The 15,981-nt window shown below is 50.5% G+C and overlaps 4 protein-coding genes across 4 annotated transcripts; 3 read left to right on the top strand and 1 right to left on the bottom strand.

Moving 5' to 3' along the window:
- Nucleotides 1–296: 296 nt before the first annotated feature.
- Nucleotides 297–1,775, top strand: EMWEY_00030090 (sec1 family domain-containing protein, putative; the record flags this gene model as incomplete). Its single annotated transcript, XM_013481576.1, has 4 exons — nucleotides 297–386; nucleotides 561–640; nucleotides 1,163–1,299; nucleotides 1,636–1,775. Coding segments are annotated over 4 exons (447 nt in total), but the record flags the coding sequence as incomplete, so codon positions are not given.
- A 3,917-nt stretch (nucleotides 1,776–5,692) lies between these two features.
- On the top strand, nucleotides 5,693–7,351 carry EMWEY_00030080 (RE44641p, related; the record flags this gene model as incomplete). Its single annotated transcript, XM_013481575.1, has 4 exons — nucleotides 5,693–6,024; nucleotides 6,574–6,677; nucleotides 6,994–7,041; nucleotides 7,338–7,351. The coding sequence occupies 4 exons, from the start codon at nucleotides 5,693–5,695 to the stop codon at nucleotides 7,349–7,351; spliced, it is 498 nt and encodes a 165-aa protein (XP_013337029.1).
- Nucleotides 7,352–11,311: 3,960 nt separating this feature from the next.
- On the bottom strand, nucleotides 11,312–14,684 carry EMWEY_00030070 (hypothetical protein, conserved; the record flags this gene model as incomplete). The annotated part of the gene is made up of 2 exons (XM_013481574.1): nucleotides 11,312–11,377; nucleotides 11,877–14,684. 2 exons carry the CDS (start codon nucleotides 14,682–14,684, stop codon nucleotides 11,312–11,314), a joined length of 2,874 nt encoding a protein of 957 aa, XP_013337028.1.
- Nucleotides 14,685–15,152: 468 nt separating this feature from the next.
- EMWEY_00030060 (hypothetical protein) lies at nucleotides 15,153–15,398 on the top strand (the record flags this gene model as incomplete). Its single annotated transcript, XM_013481573.1, has 1 exon — nucleotides 15,153–15,398. The coding sequence occupies one exon, from the start codon at nucleotides 15,153–15,155 to the stop codon at nucleotides 15,396–15,398; it is 246 nt and encodes an 81-aa protein (XP_013337027.1).
- Between the last annotated feature and the right edge of the window lie 583 nt (nucleotides 15,399–15,981).

Genomic DNA, 15,981 nt, shown 5'->3' with positions numbered 1-15,981 from the left:
TTATTATTATTGTCTCCTTTTTATTATTATTGTCTCCTTTTTATTATTATTGTCTCCTTTTTATTATTATTGTCTCCTTTTTATGTAGGTATATTACCTATAATAAGTTGTCCCTCCTCTGTCTCCTCCCCTGCAAGAAGTGTTGCACTAAGACTGCAGGTAATAATATATACACAAAAAAGGAGACAAAAGGAGACAAAAGGAGACAGTTAAAAGGAGACAGTAAAAAGGAGACACTTGCTGCTGCTACTGCTGCTGCTGCTACTGCTGCTGCTGCTGTGTTGCATGCGCTGCAGGAGTTAATAGAGTCTCTTCCTCCTAAAGCTTTCTCGGATATGTTTGGCTCTGCTGCTACTTCCTTATCAAGGCCTCTTCTTATCCTTATAGTAAGCAGCACATGCAGCAGCAGCAGCACATGCAGCAGCAGCAGCACATGCAGCAGCAATTGCTGCTGCAGTACACATCTTCCCTGTTCCCCAAAGTCTTGAGCTTGACTGCTCCTGGTTTTGCTGTTGCTGCTGCTCTTGCTGCTGCTGCTGCTGCTGCTGCTGCTGCTGCAGGACAGGGACTTTGACTTGCTGACGATGCTGCAGCACACATGGCTGTATGGGGCCCTTATACATGACCTCCTTGAATTGAGGTACTATGCACTCCTCTTAGCCAACAGCTAGCTAGCTAGCTAGCTAGCTGGTTTGCTTGTTGGCTAGCTAGCTAGACACCTAGTTTCTCTTAGCTCGAGTCTCTGCATAATGCAGGGAATTTACCCTCATACCTCTATTGCTTGGCAGCTAGCTGCTCCCTAGCCTAACTAGCTAGCTAGCTACCCAGCTAGCTAGCTAGCTAGCCAGTGTCTCTCTGTACCTCTGCTCTTGTTGCCTTAGGTTGAATAGGGTGACAGTGACAACACCAGGCGAAGGAGGAAAACCACCAACTACAAAGACATTCGATCTAGAGAAGTATGACTTCGAGGGTTTAGGGTTTAGGGTTTAGGGTTTAGGGTTTTGGAGATGCGACAATCACTTGCATGGCAGTGGTGTAGCAGCTGTTATGATGCCTATAGGGACGAAGAGGGTTTGCAATTAGCGCCTTATCTAGGGTTTAGGGTTTAGGGTTGGGGCTTAAGGGTTTAGGGTTTAGGGTTTAGAGTTTAGGGTTTGTGCAGGCGCGATGTATTCTGGCGGGACCACGCCTTCTCTCCCTTCCCTGTTGCTGCTGCTGCTGTTAGCCAAATGCTGACGGAGTATAACGCAGAGTTAGCTAAGGTGGGGGGGAGACCACAAGACGCTTTCTCCCAACCAGGTAAACCCTAAACCCTAAACCCTAGTGCACCGTTGAGTTAGCGCGTATCCTGGAGAGCCTGCAGAGCCCACCACACTTGTGTGACTCGAAAACCCTAAACCCTAGGGAGGCATTTACAGGTTTTAGGGTTTAGGGAGGGTTTGTAGTGTTTATGTCTAGGGTTTAGTACTTTGTACCTGTACGGTTGTCTTGTTATTAACAATCTTAATTAATAGTAGTGTGTCTTTATCGTGTTTATTGTTGAGTTATTATTTCTCTTCCTAGGTTTTAGGGTTTAGGGTTTAGGGTTTAGGGTTTAGGGTTTAGGGTTTAGGGTTTAGGGTTTGTGTATAATAGAGGGTGATATTTCTTCGGACATTCTTAAGGCAGTAGATGTCTTACCTGATTTAGCGGATAAAAAAAGATCATTAGATGCACATACAACTATTGCTACTTCTCTTGTCTCCTCTATTAAGGATAGAGAATTAGATCGGTAAGAACTGTCTCCTTCTTATTGTCTCCTTCTTACTGTCTCCTTATTGTCTCCTTCCTACTGTCTCCTTCTTATTGTCTCCTTTTCATTGTTTTCTTTTGTCTCCTTTTTATTGTCTCCTTTTGTTTGTCTCCTTCTTGTTGTCTCCTTTTATTTGTCTCCTTTTTATTGTCTCCTTTTTATTGTCTCCTTTTTATTGTCTCCTTTTTATTGTCTCCTTTTTATTGTCTCCCCTTTACTGTCTCCTTTTTATTGTCTCCTTTTATTTGTCTCCTTTTTATTGTCTCCTTTTATTTGTCTCCTTTTTATTGTCTCCTTTTTTATGTCTCTCTGTGCCGTTCCTTGTGTTGTCTCCTTGCGTTTTCCTATCTATCTACCTATTAATTAACTAATAAATAAATTAAATAAATAAATTAAATAAATAAATTAAATAAATAAATTAAATAAATAAATTAAATAAATAAATAAATAAATAAATAATATATGTTTATTCAGTTACTTTGAATTAGAGCAAAGTATACAACAAGAAAGGGAGACAGTTATAACAAATACAATAAAAAAGTGTCTCCTTAATGAATCTCCTGGTACTATTGATGATAAAATTCGTCTCCTTGCTTGTTTATATCTATCTAGACGTAAGATTATTGTTCCTGCTGCTGTTGCTGCTCCTCCTGCTGTTGCTGCTCCTCCTGCTGCTCTTGCTGCTGTTGCTGCTGCTGCTAGTTGCTGCTGCTGATGCTGCGTTCCTGTATAAGTGTCTCCTTTTTATATGCATGCAGCCTCTTACCCTAATTCTTCCTTTGCATCTCTTGTCTCCACCTTAGAGGGCTGTTACTGCTGCTGCTGTTGTTGTTGTTGCTGCTGCTGCTGCTAGTTGCTGCTGCTGCTGCATCTCCTTATAAGTGTCTCCTTTTTATATGCATGCAGCCTCTTACCCTAAGTCTTCCTTTGAGTCTCTTGTGTCTATCTTGGAGGCACAAGGCGCAGATGTCTCCTCTTTACGATTCCTTACGAAATTCAGCGTAAGAATAACTGTCTCCTTTTTGTCTCCTTTTTGTCTCCTTTTTGTCTCCTCTTGTCTCCTTTCTTTGTCTTCGTCTGTCTTCCCTTTACAATTCCTTACTAAATTCAGCGTAAAAAATAACTGTCTCCTTTTCCTGTCTCCTTTTCCTGTCTCTATTTCCTGTCTCCTTTTCCTGTCTCCTTTTCCTTTCTCCTTGTCCTGTCCCCTTTAATTGTTCCCCTTCCTTGTCTCCTTTTATCTCCTTTGCTGTAGGCCTTCCGCTCTATAGACTTAGGGCAGCAGCAAGCAGCTGTCTCCTCAGGTGTCTCCTCTGCATCAACAGCATTAGAAGGAATTGGATCTAAATTCTTAGATAAGGGAAGAGGACTCCTACAGGTACTGTCTGCTGTCTCCTTTTATACTGTCTCCTTTTTTATTCTGTCTCCTTTTATACTGTCTCCTCTCCCTTTTTATACTGTCTCCTTTTTTATACTGTCCCCTTTTCTATACTGTCTCCTTGGTCTCCTTTTATACTGTCTCCTTTTAGTGTCTCCTTTTGCTGTATTATTTTGCTGTCTCCTTTTGTCTCCGGAATGTGGTGTCTTTTGTCTTGCAACACATCCCTCTGCTGCTGCTGCTGTTGCTGCTGCTGCTGTTGCTGCTGCTGCTGCTGCAGGGGGTTAAGAACTTATTGGTGCGGCGTTCTTCTCCTATAACACAGTTACTAGAGAGACTGTTAGGGGGACAGGAGGAACCAGGGAGACAGTTAATTAACTTGCGGGTATGCAAAGGAGACACTTAAGAACAAACTGTCTTCTTTCCTCCTCTTATACTGTAAAACATATAATAGACAACCTGCTGCTGCTGATGCTGCTGTGGATTCTCCTGCAATCCGCTGGGGTCGCTGCTGCTGCTGTTCCTGTTGCTGCTGCTGCTATTGCGTCTGGTTCCCCCAGTGTGCTGCGCTTACTGCTTCTACTGCTGCTGCTGCTGCTGCTGCTGTGTCCGCTGCAGAGGGGACAGCAGTCATCAGGTACATCTAGTACAACTGTCTCCCCTGGAGGGACAGCCAACAGAGCACCACCTGTTAGACAAGCAATCGTCTTTGTTGTAGGGGGGGCCTCTTATGTAGAAGCAGCAGCAGTACGCGAGCTTGCTGCTAAGACACAGAAACAAGTGAGTATTTCTGCTGCTGGTGCTGCTGCTACTGTTGTTGCTCCTTCTGCTGCTGCTGTTGCTGCTGCTGTGTATACGCCTCTCGTGAGATGAAACAATAACCAGCAGCAGCAATAAACCCTGCAGCAGCAACACCTGCTGCTGCTGCAGCAGGCCATTAAGGGGCTCCCTCTCTATGCTGTGTCTCCTCAGATTATCTTCGGCTCTACTGAGTTTGTACCCCCATGCGAATTCCTTAAGGAATTAACAAAGTTAGGTGCGGAATGAGGGGCCCCTGGGGCCCCTCAATCATCTGCTCTTTTTGGGTGCTACTAAACCTTTTAAACCCCTATAGTGGGGCCCCCTGCCTCCCCCATTAATACCCTCTGGCTTATAGTGGGGCCTCCTGTGCGGCCGTAGAACCTCACAGGGGCCCCCAAGACCCCACAAAATCCTGGCAAAAGCCCTCTAGGGAGCCCTGGGGACCCCTTATGCGTCAAGCGTACCCACTGAGGGGCTCGCAAGGGGCCCCAAGGGGCCCCTATGGCCTTTTAAGGCCTCCTTCTATGGTTGGTTTGGTTTCCTAGAAATCCGTTTAAGACTTTGGGGGCCCAATGCCCCAATAGGGGCCCCCCGTCCCCCATGGGCCCCCTATTGGGACCCACACAGGGTTTATTTCCTTTTGTGTATGAATACATAAGACTATGTGTGTCTATACAACAGAAAGGCCCCTAAAGGGTCCACTTTTAAGTTGTACTCATCAGCTAGGGCTTACGTGCTGCCGCTGCACTCAATTGGCTGCTGCTGCGCAGCCAGCCATAGACTTGCCGCTGCTCTTGCTGCTGTAGGCGGTTGTCTATAGATATATAAGGGGCCCAAAGCATACGGCAACGTATGCCCCCTACATAACAATTGGGGCTCTTCACGAGTTACACAGAAACAGCACGAGGGGGCCCCCCAATATTACTGGGGCCCCCAACTCCACTGGGGCCCCCTACAGGACTAAACAAGTGCCTGCTTCTTTGTTTATTTTCCTTGTTTTTCTTTAGATGCTGGGCGAATATTAGCACATGCAGTTGCAGCATGTGTGCAGCAGAAGAGGCACCACAAGCATCACCAGCAGCAGAAGCAGCAGCAACAGCAACAGCAACAGCAGCAACAGAAGAAGCACAAGCAGCAGGAGAGTTAATGCATGCAAGATCGACGTGACAAAAAGATTTATGCTGATGCATGCAGTGATCCCCCTCTAGCAGCCGTCAAGGGGCCCCTCCCCTTGCTAGATGGTTACCTATGCATAATAACAGACATATTCAATGTTAAAGAGTTAATAAAAGAAAGTAATAAATAAAGTAATGCATTTTAATCATTTAATCTCTATTTAACCCCTATTATGCAGCGGAGCAGCAGGAAGGTGGGCCCCTCCTGGCCCACGAGGCACCCAGCCTCTCGATCTGCTGCTGCTGCTGATGCTGATGCTGATGCTGCAGTGGCTCGTGGGACCCCGTATGAGCTTATTCGTGAGCTTCTATATTTTATTTTGCATTTATTTTCTTTGTTTTATTCTTCTTGAGTGGCACCTCATCAGATTTCGTTCTGTTTTGCTGCCGTTGCTGCAGCTGCAGCTGCTGCTGCTGCGCCTTGCAGGCCCAGTGGTTAAACCAGTGGCTTCCATAGGACTTCAATGGCTCTTTCTTCTCCTCTTTAATCTCTCTTTTACAATATTTTATTTATTAAGTCGTCTTTGCATGCAATTCAAGCCCCAAATGGTGCGACAAATCATTTCCTTACACCTTGGTCAAGCAGGCCTACGCAGCGGTGCTGCTCTATGGGACTTGCTGCTAGATGAGCAGGGTCTTAACTATGAGGGCTTCCTTAGACAGGATGCTTTTTGTGGGTCTCTTGGCCCCCCTACGTGGGTTCCGCCTCTAAAAGACGCTCACTTAGGTGTCCCCGGGGCCCCATGGGTCCCGTCGTTGATCCCAGGGGGACTCGGGGGACTCGGGGCCCCCCTAGGGGCCCCCGAGGCAACCGACAGGGTACCAAACGCTGCAGACACTTTTTTCTCAGAGACAGACACAGGCAAGAGAGTCCCCCGGTATGTTTAGTCATATAAACCATAAATGTTGGTGTCTATTAACGTAACCCTAGGCTCAATAAAACCCTACACCCTAATTCTTATTAAACCCTTAACCGTAGTCTCTAACAAACCCTAAACCCTAGTCACGAATAAACCCTAAACCCTAGTCTCTACGTCCTTTGCTTAAGATAAACAAAACTACAGCTAAGGATTTGCTGCTAGTTGCTAATGTACTGTCTCCTCTCCCCGTCTCTTCTCCCCTATCTCGTCTCGTCTTGTCTTGTAGGCCCAAGGGGCCGTCAATCTCCTTCTCTTAAGTGTCTACTTTTCGATTGTCTAGTCTCGTCTGTCTCCTTTTGTCTCTTGTCTTTTTGTCTCTTTATGTACTCCTCGGGCTGCTCCGTTCTGTACTGCATTTTTGCAGCAGGCTGTGCTTTTGCTGCGTCTCCTGCTGCTGGTGGCGCGTATTTGTTGCTGCTGCTGTGAATGTGGCTCTTGCTGCTTTTGCTTGCCTCTAGGCTTCTGCATTTGCTGCTGCTGCTGCTGTTGTTGCTGTTGCTGCTTCAGCTGCGTCTTGCTTGACTTAGACTACGAGTGTAGAGACACCCTATTGCATAGTTGCTTAGGGGGTCTCTTCTCCCCTCAATGCTTCGTTACAGGAAAAGAGGATGGTGGGTGCCTCTATCCAAGGGGACGACGTCTGGGATCGGCCGATCCCATCCGATCCCTTGCGGAGGAGGCCCTTAGACTCCAGCTAGAGGACACAGATAAGCCAGGAGGCAAGCAAACCCTAAACACTAAACCCTAAACCCTAATGTAGAGGCAGTTGTATTTACGATTCATACCATCAATTGGAGGCCCTAAAACCGTCAGCACGCTAAACCCTAGCCAGTCCCACAAACCCTGCACTCTATCGTTGACTCGAAAATCGCACTGTTTCCACCCCAAGGGTTTAGGGTTAAGGGTTTAGGGTTTGTGTGTGTACAGGGGTTTTATGCATGCGTTCCTTGGGGGGTGGTACTGGTTCTGGTTTTGGTGAGGAGATTCTTACGTTTATGAATGAGGAGGCCCCTAAGGTACCCTTATTAGAGGTGCCCCTATGGCCATCAACCCCTGTAGCTAGCCAGGGAGCTAGCCAGACAGCTAGCCGTACAGCTAGCTATACAGCTAGCTGTCTAGAACCTTATAATGCCTTACTCTCTCTTAGGGGAGTAGTAGAAAGAAAAGGGGGGGCACTTCTTATGGATAATGCTGCTATTAGCTCTCTCTTCTCTAAGGCAGTCTCCTCTCGGTCTCCTTTTACTGCTGATTTAAATTATATTATTGCTCAGGTCTTATCAAGTAAGTTTGTCCCTTTTTATTTTGCCTTCTTTATATTCTCTGTCTCTTTTTTTTGGTACTGTCTGTCTCCTTTATACTCTCTGTCTCCTTTTATACTGTCTGTCTTATCCAACGCTTTTCGTCCCCTTTTATCCCCTTGCAGCAGCATCGGGGCTGTAGTTCTGCTGCCGTTGCTGCTGCATGTGTCGTTGTTCGGATATGCAAAGGAGACACTTGTACAAAAGGAGACAATTGGGGATACAGTTAAAGGTATTTCCTTGTTATTTTCCCCTTTCTTTCTTATCTGCAGGTGCTACACTGTCTCTTCGCTTTCCTTCTGCTGCTACCTGCGGATTAGAGGGACTCTTAAACAATTCTATTCCTCTTCCTGCTCTTTCTTGCCTATCTGCTTCTTATGCCCCTTTTGTCTCCTCTGCCCTTATGCCTTTTCTTAAAGAGTCCACCAGAGAAATAACATTTGCTGTATTCAAACAGAGACAGTCCCTCTTCTCTGCTCTGCATGCAGAAGGCATGTTCTTAACTGCCAACCTCCTGTACAGGTCTGCTGTTGCTGCTGCTGTTGCTGCTTCCGTTGCTGCTGCTGTTGTTGCTGCTGCTGCTGTTGCTGCAACGTGTTTGCTCCTCTTCCTGGTTGTCGTATACAGGTGTACTCGATGCCAATTAGTTTAAAATCGTTGTCTTTGTATTTATTTGTCTGTTTTTTGTTATTCTTGCCCATTTTTATTCTTCTTCTGTTGCCATTTTCATTGTCTTTTTTACCCTTCTTATTGCTGCTTTCTTGTGCCTACTCAGAGGTGCAGTAACAGCTGGAGAGGTACAGGAGGCCCTATTAGCCATTAAAGCAAGCAAGGAGGCCACTTTTGTTGATTGGATACCCACAGGCTTTAAGGCATCGCTGTCTCCTCAAAGACCCTGTACCCCAGCAGGGGGGCCCCTGGGGGCCCCCACTAAAGCCTGCTGTCTTCTCGCTAACCACACAGCCAACGCAATACAGATAAACCGCACTGTACAAGAGGCTAACAAAATGCTGGCCAAGAGGGCATTCGTCTTCAGGCAAATCCTATACCCTAAACCCTTGACACTAAACCCCACATCCAGCATTTATGAGTTCACCACGTTCTTTCCCGTTGCTTGTGGTGTCGGGTGTCATAGTAACGAAAGGCCTCTTCTTGTGCAGCAGCAGAAGCTTATCCTACTGCTGCCGTTGCTGCTGCAGCTGTTGCTGCTGGGAGCCAAGTAGAGGCTATTGCTACTTGTTGTGTACGTACAGGTACGTGGGAGAAGGGCTGGAGGAAGGGGAGTTTAGCGATGCGTTGGAGACAGCTAAGACTGTAGTGGAGGCCTACGAGGAAGCAGAAGTTGTATATGAATATTATTATGTTGATGAGGAGACAGAGACAGGAGACAGTACAAAGATACCAAGCCGCCAGCCAACACGCTCTAAGGCAAGCCTCATTCTTCTCCCCCATTGTGATGCATCTGCTGTTGCTGCTGTTGGTGCTGCATTTGTTGTTGCTGCTATTTCTATCGTTGCTGCTGCTATACGCAGTAGGGAAAGGATGGCAATGCAACACGCAAGACACTCCTTGTCTACTGCAATGAGGTGCACAAAGTCCTCTTTAAATTTAATTTTTTTAAATTAAGCAGAAACAGCACTGCGGCAGCAGTTGCTGTCCTTGCTGCACCACTACACTGCAGCAGTTACAGCATTAGCAGCACCACGTGCCTTTTTGTGCATCTTTCTGCAGATCTCCAAACCCCCTACTCGTATTATTGACATTTTGCCCTCACAATCAACTAAAGTCTCTACTGCTGCAGACGGGACTGTCAATACAGCCAACAGCCTCGTCTTAGGGTCGCTTACAGAACCCTTAAGGGGCCCATAGAGGCCCTCCCCCCGGTGGGGGCATCCCACGGGCTCACACGGTGGGCCCCCCATGGGGATGTAGGGGCCCTCAAGAGGCCTCATGGGCCCCCGAGCTCATTTACGAGACTCGCAAGCATAGTAAACCCTAAATAGTAAACCCTAGACCCTTGCGAGCCCCCTTGAGGACCGTTGCGGGCCAATAAGGGGCCCTTGTGCGGCCCTTAGGGGGCCCCTAGGGTGTCTTATACGGGGTTCTTATAGGGGGGGCTCTATTGTGTGTTTGAAAAGGTCATTTGAATCATATATTTGGGTAGAGGCATCCTAAAGTGTCTTAAGGTGTCTAAGGGTACCCTAGGAGGCCCCCTTGGCAACTAGCCAGGGGCCCTAAGGGGGGTGGGGGGGTTGTTTCTTTTGTCTTTATTTGCAGCACTAAACTTCCTATGCTGCTTTTACAGACACAGGCCTACGGTTCTCTGAAGCAGCTAACGCAGTGCTGTGCTCTCTGCTGCTGCTGCTGCTGTTGTTGCTGCTGCTGTAACAGCAGCAACAACAGCAACAAGAACTGCAACAGGTTTAACAGACCCAACGGGCCCAGGCCATGTGTTGACGAACCAGGATAAGACTCTTTTGCCGATTGCTGTGCTCCACACCGTACGCAGCAGCAGCTGTGTAGCTGCTGCAGCTGCAGCAGCGGCGGCTGAATCAGCTGCAGCAGTTGATTTGCTACTGTGTTGTTAGTAGTAGTCGTGAGGTACATCTGTGTTTCTTTTACGAATAAAAAGGAATGTCCTTTCTGAACCAGATCGCCCAACGGCCTATTCCAAGGCTGCTGCAGTTGCAGCAGCAGCAGCAGCAGCAACACGAGCAGCAGGGACTCCTTGCCTTGTTGCTGCTGCCTTCAGCAAGGCCTCGAGACTGCGGAGGGTTACTGGCAAAGAAATTCTGGAGTCTTGACCGTCTAAGAATAAACTTATGAGACCCTAAATGCTATACACTGTTTCCTAAACCCTAAACCCTAAACCCTAAACCGTAAACCCTAAACCCTAAAATCACCCTGCAGGCTTAAAGGCCTCCGGTCACCAGCTATACAATTCCCCAGCCAACAGAGCTTTAAACATTTCCTGTGCACAGTTAATGGCCCCTTTTAGCGGCTTGTACTATAGCAGCAATAATGCTGTTCTGCAGGGGATGCCTCTGCTGCAGCAGCAGCTGGACCTGCAGCAGCAGCAGACCTGCAGTAGCAGCAGCAGCAGCTGCTGGTCTTGGTCAATGGATATGGGCTTGCTAAAAGGAGTTGAGTTGCCTTAAATGCGTAGAGTTTATCGGGGATCTGTAGAGTTTAGAAACCAAGCGTCGGTGCTGCAGCTTTTAGCCGATGCTGCTGTTGCTGCAGTCTTGTGCTTGCCGCTGCTCCTGCTGCTGCTGCATCACCTCAACAAGGGGGCCAAATCGTACCTGGAGAGGAGAAGAATCCCTCAATCTCGAGGTGTCTCCACACATCAGAAAGAAGAATGTAGGGAGAGAGGTGAGGAGCAGCAGCAGCAGCAGCGACTGCTGCAGCTGCGCTTGCTGCCGCTGCTCGCGCTCTCCGTCCTGTCATGGAGTTGTCTCCTGGGGCAGCAGCAGCAGCAGAAGTAGCAGCGTTAAAGTTGGATGCAGCAACCGCAGCTGCGGCTGCTGCGGCCGCTTCTGTGGACGCCGGCGACCGTGCTTGCTCCGGCTGCATCAGCAGCTGCAACTGCAGCAGCAGCTCCTGTTTTCGCAGCTGCAGCAGCCGCACACTGCAAGACAGCATCAAATAGAAGCAACAGAAGCAGAAGTAACAAAGGTGTATTACTAACAGCAGAGGTCCGGGGGCCCAGCCTGCGGTGACACCGCGTGAGCACAGCAGCAGCAGCGACGAGCAGAAGTGCTGCTGCAGCAGCTGATCACAAAGCCGCACGCTGCGGATAAGGGGGCCCCCTATAAGAAGAGGATGCAGGGAAAGCGGGGCCCCCATGTTGCTACACAGCAGCAGCAGCAGGACACCAGCTGTCCCTGCAGGGGTTGCCAGGTCGTCTGTTCCTTGGGTCACCTTCCCAAGTGCATTGCCCCTTGCTACTTGCTGCTGCTGGTGCTGCGAAGCAGCAGCAGCTGCTGCTGCTGTTGCACGCCTGCGGCACGCTGCAGCAGGCACCCAACAAAGGCATGGGACTGTGTAATACGCGCATTGTCTGCTGTAGCAACGGCAGAGAGGCACCAGCAACAGCACCAGCACCAGCTTACAGCAGGATATAGTGCGCCTAAGGCATAGGAGACTGCATATGGGCAGCAGCAGTTGAAGCAGAGCGAAGACGGGGGGAAGACACAACAGCAGCCGCAACACGAATGGGGCAATGGCTTGTTGCTGGTTGTCTCCTGCTGCCGACAGGGGCCCTGCGGGGTCTGTCTGTGGGGCCCCCTCCAAGGTGGTGCCCACATATAGCGAGGAAGACCCTCCTCCTCTTCCTACTGTCTCTACTGTCAACAGAAGCGCATGCAAAGAAGCTAAACGCAGACATCCCCCTAAGGAGACAAATAAAACATCAAGGAGGGGTAGGGAGATGCAGAGGTAGAGGAGACACTGCATTGAAAACTGAAGGGACAACAGCACGAGCAGCAGGAGACTGCCTTCTCCCCCCACTGTATCTACGCTGTTGCTGCGGGGTGCTGCTGCTCCATCGGCAGGCTGCTGCTCGTCTTGCTGCGGCTGCTGCAAGTGCTGGAGCAAAGGAAGCAGACCCAGGAAAGGACGTAGGATCAGCAGCAGCTTCGCTAAGTGGGGTGCAGCAGCAAGAGCAGCCAACAGCAGCTGCTGCTTGCGCTGCATGCATACCCCGTCGTCTATTATAGCAGCGAAGCCCCTTCCCCTTGGACACAGCAATAGCCGTAGCAAACGATGAAGCAGCACACCTATGCCGACACCTTTAAGGGGGAGCTGCTGCTGCAGCAGCAGCTGCTGCCTCTTCCTCAGGGACTCCATCAACTGCTTAGAGGGGTACGACGATGAATGCCCCTTCGCCACGCCCTGCTGCAGGTGCTGTACCATAATATCGCGGGACCGCCGCTGCTGCCGATTCTGCTGCTGCTGGTGGTGTTGCTGCTGTGAGCGGTGCTGCTGCTGCGGCTGTGAAACCTCTCGCTGTCTCCTCCCCAGATGCAGTAACCAGGAGCAGCAGCAACAGTTATTTGGGGTGTCTACATTTTCTCCGTCCTTTGTCTTGAGTTCACTATGTGCTGTTGCAGCAGCAGCTGCTGCTGCAACAGCTGGAGCAGCAGCGGCTGTAGCAAAAGCGGCCCGTGCCTCGTCGGTGTATGGAAGAGGGTGGATAGTGGAAATGGAACTGCAGGTGCGGCACCCCGCTGCTGGTGTTACTGCTTCTGCTGCCCGTGCTGGTGTTGCTGCTGCTGCTTCTGAGGTGTCGCTGTCTCCATAATCTTGGCTGTCTTGTGCCTGTAGGTTGAGGAAGGCCTGGGCTAAGGATACACTATGGCTGGGGCCTCCGGGAGTACGGCACCCAAACGGTTTGTGCGGAGTGCCCTCGGTGGATTTACCTACAACAGCGGGGGGACCCCTGTGTGTCTTTCGAGCAGCAGGACCCAGCCCAGGGGCCTCATCTCCCCTTACCTGTTGTGGTTTGAAATGTGGGGCTTGGAGAGAATGAACAGGGGGCCCCTGGGGCCTCCCCCCCTTAGGAAGCGCAGCAACACGGTTGCAAGGCGACAGAGAAGAACACTGCAGCAGAGACAGAGAAGGAGACCCTGCCCTACTTGTCACAGAGACTGTCACCTCGGAAGGATCGGCAGGTGTCCCTGGATACGACTGCAGACGCACAGGACAAGTAGGGAGCGGTACAGACAGCTGCAGCTTCTGCTTTTCCTGCTGCTGCTGTTGCTGCTTCTGTTGCTGCCGCCGTTGCTGCTGCTCGGTTTGGTGCAGCAGGGAAGGCACGGTAGAGCGGCGGCGGCCTGGAAGAACACGAAGAGACAGCAAACGCCCTCCAAGCCTCCTGCCCAGTTGCCTTTGAGCTTGGGCTTCTGCTGCAGCTGTTTCTGGAGCCTTTTTGGCTGCAGCTGCAGCTGCGTTCTCCCTTGCGGTTGCTGCAGCAGCTGCTGCTGCTGCCGCTGCTGAAGAGTCATGGGAGGCTGTTACTGCAGCAGAAGACTCAAGAGCAGCAGATAAGCAGCTGCGCAGTCCCTCCGGCCTAATGCCTTCTTTGTGGAGTCTCCTTAGTCTTTCAAGGGTAAGGGCTTTGGGTAACATAGGTCTTAAGTGCTTCTTCGAAGCTCCTGCACCTTTTGCCGCTGCAGCTGCTGCTGCTGTTGCTGTTGCAGCTGCCGTTTCTCCTGTTGCTACTGTTGCTGCTTCTGCTGCAGAGTGGGTACCCCCTTGCGCCTCTTCATGCTGCTTCCCCAGCAATTTCAAGATGCGCCGGGGTTTGTACGTCAGTAAAGCCTCCAGCGGCCTCCTGTGTGTTCGCTGCTGCTGCACGTCTGTGAGCGTTGAAGCTGATCGCCGTGCTTTTGCTTCTGCTGCTGCTGTTGCTGCTGCAGAACGGGCCTCTTCTCTCCCAGGCGAACCTGGCCCTGCTATCAACACATCGTTAGCTTCTGCGGCTGCGGAGCAAAGAGACAGCTCTATGCTTGTAGGGCAAGTTGTTGGATCCATACCCAGGAGGTGTAACAGGAAGGCTTGCTGTCTCTCGTGGACAGCAGCTGCAGCAGCAGCAGCAACCGCCCTTGATTCTGCTGCTTCAGGTTTGAAAGACTCACGTCTACGTTGCCCGCGTCCTCGTTGAGAGGCTCCTCTTGCGGTACCCTGTCTCCTTTTGTCTGGGGGCCTCCTTCTTGCTGCTGCAGGTACAGCAGTTCCGTCTAATGATGCTCTTGGAAGTGGAGGAGTAGAAGCAAGGCCACGGTGGCCCATGAACAAGGAGGGGGTCTCTGCTGCGGCTGTGTCCGCAGCAGCCGGAGCAGGAGGGTGAAGCAACGCGTCTGCTGCTACAGTGAGGACCTCTCTTTGGAACCACTGCGCCTCTTCCTTCTCTGCCAGCACACATTGGTGCATGCGGAGGGGTCTTAGCGCCAGCCAAACGAAGTTTTTGAGAAGCAAAGGGCACAAAAGGGGCCCCCCCTCTAGGGGACCCTCCTGCAGCAGCGCAGCTAACCGAAAGGTCACCCCAGGAATGTCTATGAGGAACAACCCCACCAAGAATGCATATTTGGATGTTAGAAACACATCTGAGCCGACCCATGACTTGCTGCTCAACACCCACCGTGTGGAAGAGGTCTCTTCAGAAGAGGTCTTTGGGGGCCCACCAACGGAAGCTGTACTCCCTCGAGACACCAAGGCCGGTGGGCCCAGGGTCGCAGGGGGCCCCGGGGGTCCGCGGACTCGCAGTTCCGCGGGGAAGGCAAATCCCAGGAGGAGGAGAGCACCAGGAAGCAGCATCAACATGCAACTGGAGAAGGGCAATAAAGGGCCCTGGGATGGTTTGTGGGGCCCCCGATAATCCTGTTGCAGTGCTGCAGAGACACCCAAGGCACGGACCCATTTGGCGCAGCAGCGGATCACCGAGGTAGAGGGATGCTTCCTACTACAACTGGACAAAGATAAATGGGCAGCTAGCAGCAATTTGCAGTGACACCCGAACGGGCTAGCTATCTAGCTGGCTAGCAAGCTGGTTGCCTATTTGGATGGCTGGTTGGCTAGCTTATCTGCTCGCTGCGGTATGCCTATAGATAAAGAGGGGAGCTCACTAGACCAGGGCAACACGAGGGAGCCTCACGACTTCCTGGTATCCTGCTACGAAGGCCTCCAGTTGCTTAAACTGTAAGGATATGTTTAGTGCTACAAGTGATGTGAGGTGCCTCTGCTATCTTATGCTGCTTAAACTCAAGGTGACTTCATAAAGACATTATGCCCTCTAAAGGAAAAGTTGAGCTATCTAAGAGAAGAGGGGGCCCCGCACTCAAGGCTAAAGAAAACGCAGCCGCCAAGTCCAGCAGATCTAAGGTAAGCGACAAGGTAAGGTCTGCAAGAGTCATCAAGCGGTTGGCGTTGGGGCCCCTGAGGGCCCCTCGTTTCTCCCACGGGGTCTTAGAGGTGGAGGCGTCGATGGACCCTCTGGGGGCCCCCCAGGGGGCCCACGGTGCTTTAGAGTAGAGGTAGGAGCACGCGGCAAAAGAGAGAAAGACGATGGGAGTGAGGAAGATGCAGCAGCTTGCAAGGTAGATAGCTGAAGTGAAACAAGAAAGGACAAGCAGAGACTCCACTTGCACTGGTGTTATTAGAATAGGGATAATAATAGGCTGACGTTTTACTCTTTTCCCACGTACTTGCTCTGTCGGACGAGGAGAAGGTACGGTATAAATGAGAGAGCCTGTGGGGCTGGGGGTGGGCCCCTGTTGGCCACCAGACACGCCACACGAAGGGACAAGCAGCAAGCTTAAGAGCAAGGAGGCAGCAGTGCAGCAGCCACTGCAGCGAACAGAGGGGCCCCACACGCTTGCCAAGAGTGCATGCAGGGAGGCAAGAGACAAACAGAGCTGCAGCAGCAAACAAGAGACAAAACACTCGAAAGCTGTCAAAAGGGCCCCGCATTCAAAATCCAATAGCAACGCCCTCACGAGCCTCATAGGAAGTGCTTGCAGCCACTATAATACATTATATATAATGTACATCACATATGGAATCCCCAAGTAATACACAATGCACTTAATTGGCCAGAAAAGGGGACAGAAACAAA

The sequence above is a fragment of the Eimeria maxima genome, genomic scaffold, assembly GCF_000499605.1.
Source record: "Eimeria maxima Weybridge genomic scaffold, Emw_scaff359, whole genome shotgun sequence".
In the NCBI taxonomy this organism is placed as follows: domain Eukaryota; phylum Apicomplexa; class Conoidasida; order Eucoccidiorida; family Eimeriidae; genus Eimeria; species Eimeria maxima.
The sequence above is the reverse complement of the archived record's forward strand: the minus strand, read 5'-3'. Positions and strand labels throughout refer to the sequence as shown.